At 32.9% G+C, this 14,409-nt stretch overlaps 1 protein-coding gene across 4 annotated transcripts in view; it reads left to right on the forward strand.

Moving 5' to 3' along the window:
- Positions 1-14,409, forward strand: part of LOC118189460 (uncharacterized) — a 504,436-nt gene that overhangs the window by 438,173 nt on the left and 51,854 nt on the right. For all 4 annotated transcript variants that reach the window (XM_085810424.1, XM_035360061.2, XM_035360062.2 and 1 more), the window contains exons 10-12: positions 3,082-3,218; positions 8,119-8,338; positions 12,199-12,276. In XM_085810424.1, the coding sequence (XP_085666550.1) occupies positions 3,082-3,218; positions 8,119-8,338; positions 12,199-12,276 (435 nt within the window). The remainder of the gene's footprint in view (positions 1-3,081; positions 3,219-8,118; positions 8,339-12,198; positions 12,277-14,409) is intronic.

Genomic DNA, 14,409 nt, shown 5'->3' on the forward strand with positions numbered 1-14,409 from the left:
AAATAAATTCAAAATGTATAATGAAAATTGCCAAGTGGCAGAGAAATGTTGCCAAGTAAAGGATTATGTCATCAAACAGCTTGGTTTCGATTTTAGTCACTTATTTCAAATTAGGTAAGAAAAGGGGCCCGCGGCCTGTGCAGCTGATCTAGTCGCACCGGGAGGCAGAATTTAGCGTGTCGGGCAACAAAAAGGCCTAGCGCCGGTCCTGCAAATAAACAACATGGTTTGTCGTATATTTTCAAGAATTCTATGGATTTTGAGAACAATCAGCTACAGATCCCTCTTCTTCAGAAGTAACAAAATCCTAGAGAATATTTTACCCCTTCATATAAATTATTTGAAAATATCCACGCCAAATTAAAGTTTCTTTGGGGAGGGAAGAGCCTTTTCTTAAGTTTTACATCGACAGGTCCTTTTCTAATGACAGAAGCCCTCCGAATTAACACGCAGAACAGATCAAGTCCTTTGATCTGTTCGTCCATATAGATGTCACGCATGACTCAAAAACGAGTAACCTTAGAACGTTGAAATTTTGTATACAGAACTGCTATAGCATGCAGTTTTGCACCTCCCTTTATGGTTGCAATCGGCCGCTTCAAAAGTCAAAAGTATATATATATATATATATATATATATATACCCACTCTGTTATTCGGTTCAGTGAGCTCGGTTTTTTTATTCTTATATGTTGGTAAATCGTGCATTTTTTGCTTTAAAAATTACTGAATTGTTTTATTCTTATCTTCCGTTTAAGGTTTTTATGCCTTTAGTTAATCTGCATGCAATACTTGTAGAATTATAAACAATTTAAAAGTTGTTTCAGTGCGGCTAAGCCTATTTTTTTTACCGTATTAGTCATATTTGTTTACATTTGAAACTTAGCAGAATAATGGATTTGTTGCCTATCTAGAGAAACTAAGTTTTCCAATAAGAAAGATAAAGTCTTCTTTAATTATTGCGAATTAAATCATGCTTAATCCATTCTAGAATTATTATTTAAGTTATTAAATTATCTCATATATTGATTCAATGTCCACAACAAATTAAGTCAGTTTCTACGCCTTCAGTGTCTTTTTAGCGAGTGAGACCAAAAGTAAATTTTCAGTTTTGTGCACCGAGAAATCTGCCTTCTTGCACACTGGAAGAATTGCTTGTTTCTGCTTAGAAATTCTTAATTTTAATTGTAAAAAATCGTCTTTTAAATTGTTTTAACTGTATTTATGTTTTATAATTTTCTATATTTTTAAATTTTTAATAAATATATTTTGAGTTTTTGTGTATTTTTGCCTTGTCGCGAAGTGGGAACTAAATTAATTGAATGAGAAATATATCTCTAATGAAATTTGAGGAAATAAGTTTAAATGAAATGCAGCAAACAATGCGTATAATTTAATATTCCGTACAAAGAAGTCGCGTGATGTACACATCAGTTCTTTTTAAAATAGAACGAAAATATGGTAACTAATTTTTAAAAATGTATGGATTTATTTTACTTTTTAATAGTACAACCAACTTATGTAAACTTAAATACCTTTAATTTATAAAAGTACCGGATGTTTCATATTGAATGGGGCCGAAAGAAAGCATACCTGTGAATACTGTAATCATTTTATCTTGATAACTCAAATTTACAGTGAAACGATAGTTATCCATGTTTCAACAGATGTTCTATGTGTGCCCGTCCGGTGATACGGCAAATATCTGTGCCTTATTCCAATTCCATTCACACTGGTGGCAATATATCCTTTGTTAATGATTTGAGCATTTCAGTTATCCGCTGTTTGTTGCTGTAAGTCCTGGGGAAATGGAAGCACGAACACTTTGTCTTTGACAAAACACCATAGAAAAAAGTCACAATGAGGATTACGTGGGGATCACGGTGGCCAAAAAATCAATGGCATATCGTTTGACTCAGCACGGTCAGTGAAGCGATGGGTTAGACTATCGTTCAGGTATCGGCGTACGTTTTTACACCAATGTGGTTGAGCAGTGTTTTGCTGCAGAACTGGGAACCGCTTCTTCTGAGGGAACGAACACTGTGATGGCATAACTTAGTAAGTGCACCCGTTCATACAAGTGTTGAAAGTGGCTAAGAAAATGTTCACCTTTGAAGAATCACCCTCATGTGGATTTTGTTTTTTCAGAGTCGTAAATTTTGGCGATTAATTTTGCCACAAACGTGAAAATTGGCTTCATCCGTAAACATAAATCTGCTCGCGAAACCATTTACATCCAGCTTATCTTGCAGATTCTCACAGAAAGCTTTACGCAGCGATTTGCCAAAAGGTTTTTAACGCCTGCGCCATCTGAAAAGTATACGCCCGGAATCGTAGACGTTTTCTTAACACACGGCCACACTGTTACATGAGGTGTATAGAGTTCAGAACTGATGTTGATTTTGTGGGGCTTCGTAAAAACGTTTCATGATGTTTTTCAACCATTTCTTTTTGGGCTGCTGTTCCTCTTAGGCTTGTTTTCTTACACAAGTAGCTCGTGTCCTGAAACCTCTTCACGCATCGTTCGATGTTGTGACGATGCGGTGGATTTTTACCAAATTTTGTGGGAAAATATCTTTGAATGACGATAAACGATGATGTTTTGGCGTATTACAAAACGCTATAAGCTTTCTCTTGCATGAAGGGCGCCATTTTGATTAGCACTCCTTCTACTGGCGATTTCCTAACCGGAAGTTTTTCCCCCGTTGCCAGGTAAAACTTGTGTAATTGTAGTTTCAGAATTAATTTCATTCGGCTTAATAAATCAATTGCAGAATTTGTACTATGCTGTTCCTTTTTTTTCCATTCAATATGAAACACCCTGTACGTCTTTTCAGGAGCATGTCGTTTACCAATGAAGTAAATTATTTATAGGAAAATATTTATTTTTATAATTTTATTCAGTATTTACAATATCGCGATAAGAAACTTTGTGATGGAATGGTGTCATGAATAAAAAAACGGTTAAGAAGCTGTGGTATAGAGAATTCATTTATAAGTTAAGATGAACGTTTTTTCTTGATTGAACATTAAAGATTCTGTTGTGATTATGCAAGACTGTAATGAATGCTTTATTTTTCAGTGCTGCAATGATGTCGTAAAGGAAAGATTTGCACCTGAGTTGAAGTACGATGTAGCCTTGAGGCTGGCTGCATTGCACCTGCAGCAGCATGCTGTCACCAGCGGAATACAAGGCAAAATGGTCGTCAAGGCCATCGAGTAAGTGACCATCACACGCAATCTAACGTGAGAATTACCTGCCCAAAATAATTCTCAAGCAAAGAATGAATCATACAGTCATGAAATGTCTGTAACTTCAATAACAATCTGTGATAATACAATGTCGTAGTCTGTAACTTTGTTGCTGGATCGATGCAAAATTCTTAGTAACTGTTAGTTTCCAAGCGAATGGAGAAAAAGGATTTTGTACTTTCTTTACGATTTTTTAATAGGTGTTAAATGAGTTTTAGTATGTAAGGTATATTTTAATTTTACAGCAGTTATTTTTAATTTTGAAAACCATTTCCTTTAAATTCTTGTTTTCCTCTTACAACTCCCTACGAGAATGAGATTTTAGAGTTGCGTTGAACGTAAATGAGGTAGAGGGATTATTTAAGGAAGGTATTACTTCAGTACGAGAGCTTCGTGGTGTAACGGTAGCATGCTCGGCGCGTATTCGAGAAGTCCAGTTTTGAATCCCGGGGAGAGCATTGCACCAGAAGTGGGGGCAGCCCGACCCACCTAACCAAATAAGTTAGTCTTATGGTCATAACATGCCACGCCCAGGAGTATATGAGGTATTTTCCCCTCCTTTTTGCGTGCCTTTGTGGTGTAATGGTAGCACACTCGGCGCGTATTCGAGATGTCCCGGTGAGCATATTTCGCAAACGCACATCAGCGTAGCCACTGAGGGAGGAGTTTCGAAAATGGACGAATAAGCTTCTGTTGCTCTTGTGACGCTAAATCTTCCTGTATGTGAGCGTATATTGTTTACATTTCAATTTGCATTTGTTTCGCAGTTATAAATGTATGGCGTAATAGTAAAAGTGCTTTCGTTTTACGAGTTTAATTAATCGCTGATATTTCACTTTTGCGATTTTTATCACGCATTAATATTTGGATTGATGTTCACGGCTATTATCGCTCTTTACATCGAGAAAATGACTCAGGCTACAATTAGCCACGAGTATTATGCATTTACTAACACTTGTGGATTAAGAGAATTCAAGTGTATATATTTTTTTGTAATTGAGCTGAGAAGGACTGGAAGTGTTACAATGAATCTAGTAATCTCTTATTTCCGTGCTTGCATTCTTCTGATTTTTAAAGTGTAAAATTCAGAATACATATTGTGTATAACCTGATTATACCATTGTTAACAGTAAAAGTTATATATTAATAAATTGAATATATTCGTTGTGAATAAGATAAATTCATTCTGTTGAGTATTTGAGTAGACAGTATATTTAACATTGAGCAGTTATTAAATGTGAAATTTAACTCACTAAATGTATACGAATGCAAATTGGTAAAGTTCACTTTGAATAAAATTCTGCATTGGCTATTATTATAGAACATCTTTTTCATATAGACTGCAATAAAAAGTGCTGACTTCTATATATAATTGGTGTAAATATTTTTCTCATATGCACAGTTTTATGTAAAGATAGCATTTGGGCTCAGATGTTAATTACATATTTCTTTCTTCATCTTATTTACCACTTATTAAGTAATATTTCACATGGATATTTTTGTGGAGTGTCCAATATGGATTTTTATTTATTTCAGATGCTTTCGACCAGGTAGTGAAATCTTCACAATTGCTTATACTTGATCTAACTTCACAGTGAAAATTTTCAGAACAAATCGACGATGCTTTAATTATTTTGTACAGAAAAATGCGTGGCAAAATAGTTTCAACCATCTTGCTTAAATCTTAAAGCACGCGAAGGGTCATGTGACATGAAAAAAATATTACTGGATGTCCATCCTAGAAGCCACTCCCTCAGTGGCTACACAGATGTGCACTTGTGAAATATGCTCAAGGCGAGGGCATTGCACATTTTTCATGTCCTCTGCTTTAAAAATAACTTAATGACTCTACAAGTAATTAATAAATAAATAAAATTACTGTCATATAATGTCTGTAACTTAAATTACAATCTGTGATAATACAGTGGCGTAGTGCTTTATTGCTAGATCTTTTTCGATTCAAAATTTTTAATAACTGTTAATTTTGGAATGAATGGAGGAAAAAGAGGTTTACACTTTGATTAACGAATATTTTCATAGGTGTCAAACAAATGTTAGTAATCAATCAATAAATATAAATAGATAGGCAGTTTAGAAATAAAATCAAACTAAGAATATTTGGTACTTTTCGGTTAACAATGTCTTTTTGGCGCGAAATGTAACTGCAGATAAAAATACCAATCCTAACAATATATAAAAAGCTTCATGGAAAGAATGGCTATTTTATTAAATCCAAAATAAACACAGAAAGCAAGGAAAAAAACAGAAGTTCACAAAAAAGCACATACGTAATTACATAAATGTACAGATGTGCAGAGATTCATTTCAAATTCATTTGACAGAATTCTACATATCTGAGCATTACGAAGGATATTTTCAAAGTCCTAAGACTTAAGGTGTATTTTTTTTTTTTTTTTTTTTTTTTTTTTTTTAATTTTGTCAATTTTCATCAAAATGGCTACTGCATTTTTTCAGCGTCATCCCCGTTTTATGGCATGGTTAAACTCTCAAGTCAAACATCCCAAAAAGGTCTTTTTCAAATGCTGAAACCGGGGGGCGGGGGACAGAAATGTGGAAACGGAGTACTCCCTTGCAGACGATGAACAATTTCCGAAGTTTTTCACACCCTCGATCCACAAAAGGAAAAGTCTGATGTGCACTTTACATGACTTCCTTATACGCCCATTAAATTATACGCATTTTTTGCTGTACTTCATTTATTTCCTCGAATTATTCTAGCTTAATTAACTGATCCCTCAAGACAAGTGTAAAGTGACATCAAAAACTGCATATTACAAAATTAAATACCTCGGTTAATTTTTGTCGTATGGGAGTCAAACTTCTTGAATTTTTAAGTTTTCGCAGTGAATATAAAATTTTCCCGAATATAAGTACCGGGAGACCACATTAAAAGTCAAGTTTCGTTATTTGTTCAATTTTTTTTTAATTTAAAATTGTGAAAACATGAATTTTAACGTCATTCAAAATACTTTTGTAATTGAAAACGTATGTCTTCGACAACGATTGCGCAAATAAAGCCAGTTAAAAATTTTTAAGTAAGGGCAGTGAGTATTATATGTATATATGTGTGTGTGTGTGTGTGTGTATGAATTGATTGTGTAGATATTGAGATGTTGATCCATAATAAACAGCAAATTTGGCAACCGAGCAGATTAAACATTTTTATTTCAGTTGCCATTTGCGGCCACCAAAAACTTCTCTTTTCCAGAGTATTTACATTTTCGATATTGTTGCGATAGAAAGGAAACAGCGCGCCAATGTCTTAGGGGCAACAGATGTAGAAGCAAAAACGCGTAATTAAAACCAATATAGAAACTTAGCAATAAAACGTTTGTAGAGTCACTAGGGTATTTTGAAGAAGGTAACATGAAAAATGAGCAATGCCCTCGTCGGTATTCAATCCTGGACCTGTCGAATACGCGCCGAGTGTGCTACCGTTATACCACGAAGACATGCAGAAAGGAGGGACAAAATACCGTATAAAGTTTCGGTTCTCGAAAATTTGAGTTCCGAATTAGCTATGCCATCATCATTACGTAAAAGTCATATGATCTGTATTAATCTAGAAATGACGCGTTCCAGAAAAAGTTATAAAGCAATTGTTATTTTTAGATCAGAGAGGAGAAATACCAAATTAAAATGAGTTATTAAGAGATTATTGCTAATTTAATTTATAATGTTGATTTACATATTTTTTCTTACATATATATATTAGTACTTCCGATTGCACTAAAAAAAAGAGGTTCACAGCTTGATGTTGCGTATGCAAAATTTCAACGTTCTACGGTTTTTTAGTTTGCGAGAGTAAGTACGTATGTACAGACGTCACGAAGCAATCCATTTTAGAATCTGTTTTGAAATAAAGAAGGGTCCTTTATTCGATCCGTACGTGCAGGCGTCATGCAAAATAATCATCAAAATGGATTATTCAATAATCAAAATGGAACGATTAAAATGGATATTTCCGTTAAAATTTGAAACCCGAAATTTTTCTCGATTATAATGCTTTCTTTACTTCGTAACGGGAAGTAAAAATCAGAGCTCCTCGCATCTTCCATGGATCAAAAATAGTGCTATCAAACTGCGCTTCTATCACTCAAGCAACTGAATTGAACTAAACAGTATTGCACGGGGAAGCTACATAAACATTTCGAGTCTCTGGCAGATAATACTGCCAGTAAGTTGTAGGGATTGAACTAGAGCTCAATGCTTAGAACTTTAGAAACACCCTATGTAAATAAATCAAACAATTGTTCGAAAAGGGAAACACGAACCTTCGAGCCAAGATCTGTTCTTTTAATTTTTCTTTTCGCGACACGATCTTTCATTTTAGCGCCATTTAAAGTGACTCAACTATAAATAAATTACAACTTCATTGTAGAATTTTCAACCAATGAATTTCAGAATGAAAAATACCGTTATTCTAGAATATTTTAACCGCCGCTCTTTGTTTGTTTGACAACTCCCAAACGCTAATATGCACAGATTATTCGCACAGATTAATCAAAGCACACATTATTTAATTTACGAAAGTACGCAGAAATATAGATTATTTTAAACCTTGTAAATAAAACTGCAACGAATAACTTCATCATTTTCTGAACAGGTTATAAAAATGAAGTGGCATTTGTAGCGGATTTTAATTATTCCGATATAAAATCCATGAATTGTTACACAAAATATGTGTATGTTATTATGCATTATATTATTTTTATCAAGTTGTACATATAATGCTCCAACAAAAGTGAATTATAAACTCTTATTAAGTATGTTAATTGATTTTTATTAGACTTGTTTGCAATTTATTATCTTCAGAACATCCGTAACAATTTTCTTCTTGCTGCAGGCGAGAATACGGCCTCGAGAAATTCGTTCCTATGTCATTGCTGGAGACGATGAAAAGGAAAGAGTTGCTCAAGTTGCTGAATCAGTTGATGAAGCAGAACCAGGCCTTGAGTGGCCCCGGACAGAAACAGCTGACTGCCACCCAAGCCAAATTTCATTATCTGAAAATAGTCAGCGAACTGCCCAGCTATGGCGCAAAGTCTTTCCCAACTTGCACCAAAGTAAGTGGATATATACCTTCGTGATGAATCATAAAACCCACCTTGCTAGACCTACATCTAAACTGGTGCTTAAAAAGTCTATTTCGTTTTGACTTTTATAAATTCTGAAGTAATTTGAAACTAAATCATTAATTTAAGATCTTCAAACCTCGAGATCTGTCGCATAATTGCCGAAGTTAATCAAAAGACATTAAATTTTAATATTAAGCGAAATATCAACCTTAATTTGGCGTAGATTTTGATTAGAACTCTGTCAATCTTGACAGGTTCTTGTTGTTTTTCAGGGGACAAAGAAAATTGAAAATTTCAGATTTTAACGGTCGCCCAAAAGGGTTTATTAAGGTTTTACTGTGCTCTCACTGAGCCCGCAGTCTACCAGTCTGGTATTGCACTCACTCCAGCTAACCCAATTCGTTTTGTCTTTTCGCTTTATTACTAAACGTCATTTTCTTCGCACTTAACACCATCTACAATTCAAGAGCAAAATTACAAAAACTTTAAAAGATGCTTGTGTTTAGAATTGCCGATGAAGCTTTAAGTGTTGTACATTTTTCTATTCCCTCCTATCTTTTTTCAGTTTATTATATCAAGCTACAGTTTTCCTAGTAACATAGCTTGCAAAACCTTTTTGGTTTTTTCATTATTCCTGCTTTTTGTATTAAATTTATTAATTAAATATGTTCTTGATTCTTATCTTGATTCACTCTCCGCTTCTAATTTTATTCATCAACGTTATTGTTAGTGAGCGGTATGTCGTAAAAATGAACAAATTCAGTTCAGCGAGTGAAAGGTTCTGATCTCATCCAATAAAAAGAACGGTTTCGCCCAACTTTAATTTGCAAAAATTGTAATTTTTTTAAAAGCTTAAGAATTAATTTTGGCATACGTATTATGATTATATTTGCCTTAAACTAGGACTTAACCCATCTTCGGTAGAATATAAATTCCAGTAGATGAACAGTTACAAATATGATTTGTTGGCATTATGGAAATTTATATTTTTTATGGAAGGTGGAAAAAATAATGCATCTTTTAATGAGTGTCAATAATTGCAATGGAAGTTCGTAACTTGAATAGTTTCTTCCTCTTAAAAGTTAAATAAAATTATACGCAGTTCGCTCATATAAAAAAAATTGTTTTCTGTGTAATGAGATTTAGAAGCAGAGGACAAATTCCAAGCTTTTCCAAAAATAGTACCCCTTATTATTTTCAGAAGACCTCTTTTCTTTATTTTTTGTTAAAATGTAACATTGTATTTTCTTGGAAAACAAAGAGTTTATTTTTGCGAAGTGAATACGCAGATGTTTCTATTATCTCAAGAAACTTCTAGGATTTTTTTGTCTTAAACCGGAAAAGTCCAGGTACACTGAAATAGAAAAGAGCAGTATAACATCAAAAAGAGAAATGAATATATATTTACTTATTTATTTGGATTATTGTGTATTTTTTTTCTTTGGTTTAAAATGACAAATGATCAAAATGCTTTCCTGAAATATACATTATTTGGATTGAAAACGTATTGTAAAGCTAGACCCACTTAACTATTAACTATCTTCCTATGCTTCTAGCAACTTTTTGTTTACTCACTTAACTAGATAGATGTGTAGAATTTCAGATGTATAGGTAAAACGTAAAACTCAACTAAAAGGTTTTTAAGATTTATTTTACCTAATGCTTCATTTCTTATGCTCTGGATTGCTCTTCTACTGTTTCGTCTACTCCACCAACATATAGGGTGGTCCAAAATTATTGAGCAAATTTCATCTTCGAAAAAAAAAAAAAAAAAAAAAAAAAAAAAAAGAAGGTACGTGCACGTTTATTGGTTTCTTGGAAAGACACTTTCAAACAGTTTTACACAAATTTTACTTTCCATGTTTCTAGCTATGTTAACCGTCGTAACTGTCCGGATCTGGGGAACTAATAAATCTCCTCATGCAGTAACAGAAAAAGCACTCACTATCCCAAAAGTGATTGTTTGGTACGCATTGGCTCTTCAGACTTGCTGACTGGACATTCCGAATGCGAGAAACATACATATATTTATGCAGATTCTTAATTATTTAATTTTTTAATATAATACAGGGCAATAATATTGGGTGGCACTAATTTGAAAATTGAAACAACGCTTGTAGTGAGTCAACGGAAAATTCCAAAACAAAATAAATAGCCCCTGTTGGCTAATAATGCAAAAAATAATAAGATATAAATATAATAACCCCTTTTTTTAATACTTTTACTCGTGTTCTTAGTCTAACTGTTAGTTTTAAGTTAGCTATGTGCAACTGTTGATATTATGATTACATTGTATCCTGTACATTATATTATATCATAAATAATTTGATACTCTCTCTTGTAGATATTTCACGCATTATGATAAAACAACGGTACATAAAGCCATCGAATTTTGAATGACGTAATCCTCCTACGAATATGGGCATGTGGAAGACCCAATTTGAAATTTGGAATTTGTTTTATTATACATTTCATATTTTATAAAACTTTAAAGATTGTTTGAGTAACAAACTCAACGATTTAAAAGCGAGCAATGGCAACACTGTACAGGGGGAAAAAAACCTTTTTATCTCCAGCCCACGGAACTCTGTATCGGAAATTCTAAAGACAGGCTCATTTTAAAATTATTTTGAGACATTGCTATTGAACTGAATTTTATAGTTCAAGTGCAAAGAACATGATATTTAATAAATAAAGTTAGCACACAAAACGTTGAAAAAAACGCTCCTTTGGACGTAATTTGAAATCTGAAACCTTTCAAAATTTCTTTTTAACATTAAGATGACGTAATGTTACCACGTTTCTAATTTTATTTACATTGATAGCAAATTAATCTAAAGAAAGAAGCTGTTTTATCAGTTTTTGAAGCGACACAATTTCCTCGCGAAACGAAATTAAAATGAAAGTGCAATTTTAATGTTAAAGAATTTGTGCATAGGCTTGCTTTTGCCATTTATGTAATAAAACAATAAAAACGAGAAAAATCTTGAATGGTTTTAGTTAGAATGTTCGATTGTTCTGTATATTTTGAGCGACATTTATCATTTTTCCATGGTCTGTTAATGGGAACTTAGGCTATTAATGGGAATTAATAAAACTTAACAATTTCAAACCGAGCAAAGGCAACACTGTAAGGAATAAAATATTTTTCTATCGGAAATTATAAAGATATGTTGTTTTTAAATATTTGTAGCCCACTGTGGCGTTAGCCCAAATGCTGTTGGAAATGTGCATGTGTCTGTAAATGAAAGAAACGTCTGTTTGGGCATAATATAAAGCTTTGAAATATTTTGTATTTATTTTTAATACCGGAGCTCTGATGTGTTAGTTAAATAGGATATTTTGAGTGTAAATTATCTGCATAAAACCATAAAGATGTTTTGGTAAATTATAAGTACTGTTGTGGTACCAGGTGGCATAATGCTAATCCACGGCAACCGCCCGACACTGGGTTTTATATGCAAGAAATAAGGTTTTATACCCTGTCCCAGAAGATGATGAACAAAATCTGAAATTCAAAAACCCTTCTCAGAAGTGGTTGAGAAACTCCACATATAAATATTTTTATATTCAGTAGAGAATCAAGTTTAAAAAAATAAAAAAGAAAAAAGAATTCCCAAAATATTCTGAGAAGTCATGAAAGGGCTTTGGGAAGAAAACGGTTATTATTCAAAGAGTCTAAATTCTTGGAACTTCGAAAACTCTCCTCTCTCGAGTTTCTTCAAAATCTAGGTAAAGAGGAAAGAAGAAAGTGGTTTGTTTTTAAGTTTCAGTTGATTTTTTGTGATTGAAAATTCAATCCACGTGAAAATGACGTCATTGATGTGCTTCTGATCTCTCTTTTACAGAATTCAGCCATGGAGGTCGCCATTTTGGTAGGGCCCAGAATTGGCATCAGTCAGATCAGCACCATTCGAAACATAGCGGTAAGTGAAAAGAATTTTTTTAATATTATCCATATCGCAAAGCATAGCAAATTTCCCATTATCCGGATGGCTTTACCAAACATACCGGATGATTGGATTAAAATTGCATACTAATACAAAATGAATTTTGTTTTCGTGTTATTGAAGAGTTATTAAAAAACGGACTAAAAAAACTATGTTAAATAAATTATATATAAATTCAACCAAAAAAAAACCTAGAATTATTATATATCATTCTATTCAATGTCGACAACCATATATTGTAATATTTCCATCTCCCATTTATTTTAGAACGTTTTTTTAAATTTAATTTTTTCCCTTTTAGCCTTTCGCTTCAAAATATTATTTAACAACTCTAAAAAATATTTAAAATTTATATAAAACATTAAATACAATCATGTAAAACATTGTTTAAAAGTTATATAAATATTTTTTGAAAAATTATTTGGGTACTTTTATATATGCAAGTCAATATACATGCGTGAAGTAAAATACATGACCGAATGGAAAATTTTTATAATACAAGACAAAACGGAATATTGGGAATGATTAGGTTAGGTTCATTGATTATGACAAAGTAAATCGAGGGTTATTTGTCTCTGGGGAAGAGATGCCTACGTGGAGGACTTTTTAAGTGAAACTGCTTTATATCCCCGGTACACATGAGGAAAACCATGAAAACTCTCATGCAGCCAGCTCATTTGGAGGGATTTGAATCCAGGATGAACTACCAGTGTTCAGCCACTTCACCACTCCGCCGTTGGTGGTTTATTTGCGATGAAATTGCAAAAATCTTACTGCTGAATTAAATACCATTAATGCATAGTAATAAACCAAAAAACCAAAATATTAACAAAATTTCTTTATTTAAAAATTTTTTTAATTTGAAGCAATATGAAAATGAAGTACACACAGTGAAAGTACCTATATGTGTTACTATAGTGAGGTTTTATACTTTAATTTTTGTTTCATTTACATGTTTATTTCACCTACTTGCGTATTTTCCTCCTAGTGTTTTGGAACAAGAACCTGAAATCTTTTAAATATTCATGTCTCCTTCCACAAGGCGTTCAGAAACCGAGCTTCCCTAAATTTTAAAATGGTTTTATTCATGTAGTAGTTGCTTTTGTCTTACTAATTGGTTTGCTCGTACAGTAAGGGAGGCTTACTGTACGAGCCCCCCTTACTGTACGAGCTGTTACCTACAGCTCGTACGCCAAAAAAAGGGGGGGGCCAGTTTTATGTCTCCCGTTCTACTGGGCCGATTGACGAAATTTGAACTACGTTTTTCATGTCTCCAAAGCGCGACTTTGAATATGTATTAGATTTATATATAGCACTGTTCTAATTTGAACTACGTTTTTCATGTCTCCAAAGCGCGACTTTGAATATGTATTAGATTTATATATAGCACTGTTCTAATTTGAACTACGTTTTTCATGTCTCCAAAGCGCGACTTTGAATATGTATTAGATTTATATATAGCACTGTTCTAACATAGGTAATTTGACACAAAATCGTACTTTTTCTGAAATAACATACCAATTTTTTCCATATTTCGATTCTACGACTCAAATTATACCTAGATATTAAATTTTGTAATTTTTGGTGAAAAATTTATGGAGAAATTTAAAAATTTATCTTGGCGCATTTTTTCAGTTTACGCCAAGAATAATTCACTTGGCGAACTTCTTAATTTGTAGCAACCTATTTTCCTTTCCCTTCTGTTGTGCATGACAGGGAAAAAAGTTACAGCGTTTCTAGATTTTACATTGTGAATGAGCAGGAAAAACGTCACATCATTTCTACTTTCAAATAATTTTAACAAAGTGCCTAAACCATTTTTAATGTTGTTATCGCTTTCAACAAATATGCCAATTTTCAAAACGCGCCAATATATAAATTCACGTATATCTTTGGAAATTTTGAAAAAAATATTTAATTTTTTTCAGGTATACTTGGAAATACATCTACTTTAAGATGATGGTAAAACTTTTATAGATTATAATTCAAATTTTTTCTCGAAAAATTTATAAAAATTATTTTAAAATACAAAATTTAAAACTAAATCGTAAAAAACGGGCGAATTTTATTTGGAATGAACCTAAATTTCGAAATGTGAAAGAAAGAATC

The sequence above is a fragment of the Stegodyphus dumicola genome, chromosome 2 (genome assembly GCF_044657685.1).
Source record: "Stegodyphus dumicola isolate Sdum_Otavi_A_Nest chromosome 2, ASM4465768v1".
NCBI classification, from domain to species: domain Eukaryota; kingdom Metazoa; phylum Arthropoda; class Arachnida; order Araneae; family Eresidae; genus Stegodyphus; species Stegodyphus dumicola.